This window comes from Populus euphratica, unplaced genomic scaffold (genome assembly GCF_000495115.2).
Source record: "Populus euphratica unplaced genomic scaffold, PopEup_1.0 scaffold1086.1, whole genome shotgun sequence".
NCBI lineage: Eukaryota > Viridiplantae > Streptophyta > Magnoliopsida > Malpighiales > Salicaceae > Populus > Populus euphratica.
Genome location: NW_011500949.1, coordinates 54757 through 61669, shown reverse-complemented (window position 1 = coordinate 61669; position 6913 = coordinate 54757). Strand labels below are relative to the sequence as shown.

Here is a 6913-nt window from a genome sequence, read left to right as displayed (position 1 = left end):
AATAATCAACCTTTATCTACAAGATCATTCAAAGCAGTTGATTCATTTTCACTAGGAAAATTACCAAAGTAAGTTTTCAAACGATGTCCATTTTCCTTAAAAACATTGTCATTAATTGAATTCTCAATATCACAGGCCCCATAAGGATTGCTCCATCTTGATCTTAGCTCTCTAAGGAATGCATAGAGTTGAGAATTATAAAACAAAATTTTTTGACCAGTATCAACTTTTTGACAATTTTCACAAGTTTTGCAGAATGCATGCGTGTCCTTGAACATGGTAGACCAATAAAATCCATTTTGAAAGATTTTTACAATTGTCTTTTTTGACGAGAAATAACTTCCACATGCTTCAGAATAACAAAGTTTAATGACACTACTTACCTCATTGTCGGGAATGAATCCTTGAAATATTTGATCAGGACAATATTTGAATAAGTTAGGGTCATCACAATAAAAATTCTTCACTTCGTTCAAAATTTTTTCTTTATCTTGGGTACTCCAATCAGCTGGAAAATCTCTTAAAGTAAGAAAATCGATATTTTTATCATACCAAGGCATTGGATTAAGAGAAAGTAAGGATTCATTAGGAAAGTAATCATCGATTGGTGTGATGTCAAATGTCGAATTTGTTGTCACTTTTGATAAAAGATCCGCATCAACAATTTTGATGCGTTTTTCATCCTTTTTATGTGTTTTTCATCCGTGATTTCTTCCTTAGAATAAATCATTTGCAATGTTTCATCCGTGATTTCTTCCTCAGAATAAACCATTTGCAAATCTTCAGATTCATCCAACTCATTTTTACTTAAAGTAGATTCAAGTTGATCATAAACTAATTCATCAATATGATCTACTTCTTGTAAATCATTATCTTCTCCAGGTTGCTTGCAAATGTTGAAAATATTCATCTCCAATGTTATGTTTCCAAATGATAGTTTCATCAGTCCATTCCTACAATTAATTAATGCGTTAGAAGTTGCAAGAAATGGACGTTCTAAAATAACAAGAAATGAATTACATGCTTCAACAGGTTGTGTGTCCAAGATAATAAAATCCACAGGATAAATGAATTTATCGACTTGTACTAACACATCTTCAATTATTCCTCTAGGCACTTTTACAGATCTATCAGCAAGTAAAAGAGATATAGAAGTTGGTTTTAACTCACCTAGATTGAGACTTTGAAAAACTGAATATGGAAGTAAATTCACACTAGCTCCAAGATCAAGTAAAGCTCTTTCAATTTTATGTTCTCCAATAAAGCAAGAAATTGTAGGATAACCAGGGTCTTTATATTTCAAAGCATTATTGTTCTGAAGAATATCACTTACTTGTTCGGCTAAAAAGGCTTTCTTTTTCACATTAAGTTTCCTCTTCACAGTGCATAGATCTTTTAAAAATTTAGCATAGGAAGGAACCTGTTTAATAGCATCCAGCAAAGGTATATTGATTCTTACCTGTGTGAAAGTTTCAAAAATTTTAGAGTTGTGATTGACTTTCCTTTGTTTGGTCATGGCTTGAGGAAATGGAAGTGCTGACGGAGAATCAATCTTTTCTTTGCAATTTTCAGATTCAACCCCTTCATTACCCTCAGAGATTGACTCATCATCTTTCTCATAAGGTTCAAGAGAGGGTTTTTCAATAACTTTACCACTGCGCAGAGTAGTGACTGATTTGACTTGATCTATGTGTTGGCTTGCGGAACTACTTGCATTTGCATTGTATTGCCCCTTGAGATTTTGTTGTGGTTGAGATGGAAATTTAACTTTCTCTTAGAAACTGAGAGCAAATGTTAATTTTGCAAAAGTATCTTTAAAATCAATCATGTTTTGAGCAAGTTGAGTATTGATTGTCTCTTGCTTTTCAATGAATGCATGCAATGTTTCCTCAAGATTTCTTCTAGGAGGTGGAGCATAAGGAGGTGCATATCCATAAGAATTTTGGAAATTGTGGTGTGCTTGAAACGGTGGTTGTGAAGTTTGTGCATTGTTGTTCTCACTCTTCCAACTGAAATTTAGGTGATTTCTCCAACCGGGGTTGTATGTTTGGGAGTATGGGTTGTGGTTAGCCCTTTGGAAATTGCTTAAAGCATGGGCTTGTTCATGGAGACATTCCTTAAAAGAAGGTAAGGTTGGACAGTCACTAGTTGAGTGTTCATTTGTTTCACAGATTTGACACACAATGTTTTCAACAGATTTTAATTGACCACTCTTTTTCAATTCCAGTGCCTCGACTTCTCTAGCTAAAGATGCAAACTTGGCTTGAAGGTCACGATCTTCCCTAAGGTTGTACATGCCTCCACTAGATGTGTGAGGTTGAGTTTTACTCGGTGCCTCATAAGTACCCGCAGTGTCCCAATTTTGAGCATTTTTAGCTAACAAGTCTAAGCACTCCATTGCTTCATCCTGGTCTTTATCTTCAAAAGTTCCATTGCACATCAATTCAACCATTTGCCTATCTCTAGGTGTTAACCCTTCATAAAAATGTGAAACCAATCTCCATGTTTCAAAACCATAATGAGGGCAAGTACTAAGCAAGTCTCGATACCTATCCCAACATTGGTAAAATGTTTCTCCTGGGTTTTGAGTGAAAGTGGTGATTTGTCTCTTGAAAGAGTTTGTTCTATGAGATGGGAAAAACTTCTTTAAAAATTATTGTTGCATTTCATCCCAAGCACGAATGAATCCTGGTCTTAAATTTTGTAGCCATGTTTTAGCTTTATCTTTTAATGAAAAAGGGAAAAGCTTTAATATGATGGTGTTCATGCTACAATTTAAATTATTATATGTGTTGCAAACCTCCTCAAATTCCCTTAAATGCAAGTATGGATTTTCCAATTCTAAGCCATGAAAAGAAGGTAAAAGTTGAATAATACCTGGTTTAAAATTAAAATGAGATGCATCAGGAGGAAAAACTATGCATGATGGTGCACTTGTTCTTGTGGGATTCATGTGGTCTCTAAGTGTTCTAGCACGGTTATTCTCATTATTTTCATTATGAAGTGATTGATTATCTTCTTCGGCCATATTTTCTGAAAATGATGAGGATACCCTACAAAGTCTACCACTTGATGTACGTGACCATACTCTCATGCACGTGTAGGAATAAAATAAAAAAAGAAGAAGAAAGCAAAAGAAGGACTCAGTCGGTCTGGACCGTTACTTAGTGTTTTTATCATATCTGGAGTTATAAAACTAAAAGATATTATTCATACCTATAACCTTTATAAAGACATTAACTCCAAACTCCTAAGAGGTCAACAATAATTCTTTTGAGATTTCTATTCATAATTATCATAAAATATTTCTCTGAGTTTCTTACCATTTTCAGTCCCAATAATGTGATTATGCATGGGAATTATATTGAAATTCGACGTTTCTCATGCAAAGGGTCATACATTGATTTATTTGACACTTCTTTCTATTTTACATATAATATCACCCAATTTACAAAATTTTCTCATTCAAATTATTATTTTTACCTAATCAGGGAGTTTTCATAATTTATCGTTAATTAATATTTCATATACTATTTTATTACTTTAGCTTCTCTAAATTTTAAATTAATCTCCTGGAAATGTTCATCCTAATTTATAAGATTTTCTTTTTAATTTATCATTTTTCAATTAATAGCTACTCTATTTAACTTAGATTTATTTATTTTTGATTGAAGGTTTACAGGATAAATGTAATCTTCTTAGTGCTATATGCACCAATCTTCAAGGGATGATTGTGATCTTCCTAATGCTATATGCATTAATCTTCAAGGGATGAATGTGATATCCTTAATGCTATATGCACCACTCTCTAAGAAATAAACTTGATCTTCCTAGTATATATAACAATATCATCTAATCACCAATCTTTAATAAAAGAATTCTCATGCCTCGTCAAAAAATAATAATAAAAATTTAAAATTAATAATTATAATAACCACTTTTTAGTGAAGGGCTCTTAGGTCTTATGATAATGGTAGAAAAGTTACAGGCTCCCACTCTCCAAAAAACCTATAATTACTTAGAAACTTTTGAGTATAGGTTTACCCTATTCAGGTTCCACACAATCACTTAGGAATTTGTATAAATGATGGGTATGGTATCCAAATCTCTTAGAATTTTTCTAAGTGCATATTCTTGGCATTTTACATCTGAAATAATATCTTTTAGTATAAATGCATATTGTTTCTCTCTCTTGTTTTTTTTTACTTACAATCCCTTTTTATAAGAGTAAAACTTATCTCTCTACCCGAACTGAGAATTAATTAAAGTCTTTGCATATTGTTTTATCTCAAAGACTAAGTGTCTAATGATGAACCAAGATTTTATTAATATATCTTTACCAAAAAAATATCGGATCAAGAAAAACTTATGGTTATAAATTTTTTGGAACATAAACACACCTCAATGAAAACGTATTGGGTCTGATACTAATTAGACTCAGCTACGATTGAGCTTGGTAATGCGCCAATCCCGAAAACATAGATAAACTTGACAGCACGTCAAGCCCTAAATGTTGGGGGCTTAGCCTTAGGCATTGAGTTCAACGCTGGTTAGACCTAGCCTTAGATGGGCTTGGCAGCGCACCAAGTCTTGGGAATTAGATTTGACATTGGTTGGATCCGGCCACAGATGGAATTGACATGACACTAAGTCTGACACTCACCACCAGCCATGATTGGACTTGATAGTGCGCCAAGCCCCAAACATTGGGCCTAATATTGGCTAACCCAAGCCGTGATGGCTTGGCATTGTGCCTAGCCTAGACATATTGGGTCTACTGCTTGCTAGATTTAAGAGATGATTGGGTTTAACACCATCAATTCTATAAATTTATATATAAAATCATAGATGAATTACTTCTCAACAAATAGGCTTAATTAATCAACTCTATACTCCACCAAGACCATTAAATGTATTAAAGTCTTTCATGGTCAATCATTTCTCTATATTTTAGCTAGATAAAATGAGTGGAATAAAAATTCACAATGCAACTCAAAATATCACAATGATGAAGTTATACTCCAACCCCTTTTCTCCACAAAGGACATAAGTTATAGGCTATAAATACACCATGATATCTTTAGAACAAATGTTTATAATCTTTATTTTTTATTGGACATGTATTTTTATGAATTTCTTTCTAGAATATTATTATATTTTATCTCTCTAAAAAAATACCTATTTAAGCATCAGAGAGTCCACACCTTTACTAAAATAGACCTTTTACAAGCATTAACAACAAGCTATAAGTCATACATTATCTTGATATACTAAACACTAAGTATAAATTATTAATCACTTTAGATAAGGAATGAATAAACTTGTTAAAATTAATTGAATAACTGATTATTCAATTTGAGAATTCTATTTCTAAATTACTTGGATTTTTTAGGATATTATCTCTCCTCGAGCATGATTTAATGCTTCTTGAGATGCATATTAACTATGAACGATGACTGATAAATCTCAATATAAATCAATTGAATAGAGAACCGTCGCTGATAAAGGAAGGTAACATATCATTTGGCACCTAGAAAAAATAAAGCTTTCCGAAGCCAAGTGACTTGATAAAAGTATAAACAACTAACGCAGTAGTAATGACAAAGTATTTAAATCTCAATGAAGCTTGATTTCGTGTTCTAGACCGGACTGCTGATCTTTGACAGTCCCTTTTGCTTAAGAGCACCTGTGTTACTGGATGCACATGGACCCACCTTGAAGCACTTTCTTATGTTCAGAGGACTCTCTGATTTACCCTGATTTGCAATAACCGAGGTTTTAGCGGGCTTCCTCAGCTCAGAATTACAACTTTTCAAAGTCAAGGTTCTTTCATTCTTCCATTTGTTTCTCTTCCCAATTATCCCGTCATTGTCTGCAAGCAAATCCATGTAAAAACTACAAATCTGCAGTTGGAAAACTAGGTACACCTTGAAAGAAGTTCAATAGCGAGAAATATTTCAATTTAGAGGAATGATGTAAACAAGATACCAGGACTAGACCAGACTGCTCGAGGACGTAAAGCTGATTTGGCTCCAAGACTAAGTTTTCTATTCTCTCCAATACGTCTGTTGTCCTTCAATTTGCCTACAAGTAGTATTCTGTCAGTACTCATGGGCAACAATGTTTCTGCATCAAACACTGGCAGAACAGCACCATGTCTTAAATAATGTAAGAGAGAGTGAACCTTTGGATGCAGAACATGGCTGTGCTTTCAAGTTTCTGACGAAATAAGGCTTTGCAAATCTTGCCATTGAAGGTGAAGAATCACTTTGATTTTCTTCTTCTGCAAGAAGTTCAAGTAGATTTGAATTAACTCTGCAAGGCTGCAACCAACCACAAATATTTCATTTAGTTATACTATCTAGCGTCTAGCTAATACCTGAAGCGTGGGAACCACAACCTTCCACAGATAGAGATTCACTTTTAACCCTTAAAGAAGGCGTAGATACATGATCATTTGGGGGGGAGGATTCATCATCTTCTTCCTGTTTCCTCACCTTGATCTTTGGATACACTTGGAAATCCAAAAACAAAACATTCCACGTTAGGCAAAGCAGAATTTTTCACAAAGTTACGATGAATAGAACATAATTCTAGGACAATTAGAAGCCTACTTCTTTTGTGTAAATGTATGAACAATATTAGACTGCCCAATTTCAGTTTTCATCAACGGTAATGGAAATAAAAGAAAAGGCTTTTAAATGGTCACTTTGAGGCTGCGTTTTAAAATACGTCAGAATTGGAGTTCATGAGAAAGTAAAGAAAAGTAAACGCCAGCTTGGAAGACATCACCCTCACTGTTTGGACTTTGTTTTTTTTTTCGGATTCGAATTCAAATGTGATGTTTTTTCTGAAGTTGCCTCAAGGTTGGGGTTTGATTTTATTTAAAAGCAAGTAGTTGTTCACGAGGACC

At 33.8% G+C, this 6913-nt stretch overlaps 1 protein-coding gene across 1 annotated transcript; it reads right to left on the bottom strand.

Annotated features, from left to right (window-relative positions):
• Positions 1–5453: 5453 nt before the first annotated feature.
• LOC105116884 (uncharacterized) lies at positions 5454–6913 on the bottom strand. Its single transcript, XM_011014386.1, has 5 exons — positions 6615–6913; positions 6380–6514; positions 6185–6283; positions 5989–6084; positions 5454–5872 (listed from the first exon to the last, which is right to left on the bottom strand). Coding segments are annotated over exons 1-5 (564 nt in total). The 5' UTR covers positions 6616–6913; the 3' UTR covers positions 5454–5639.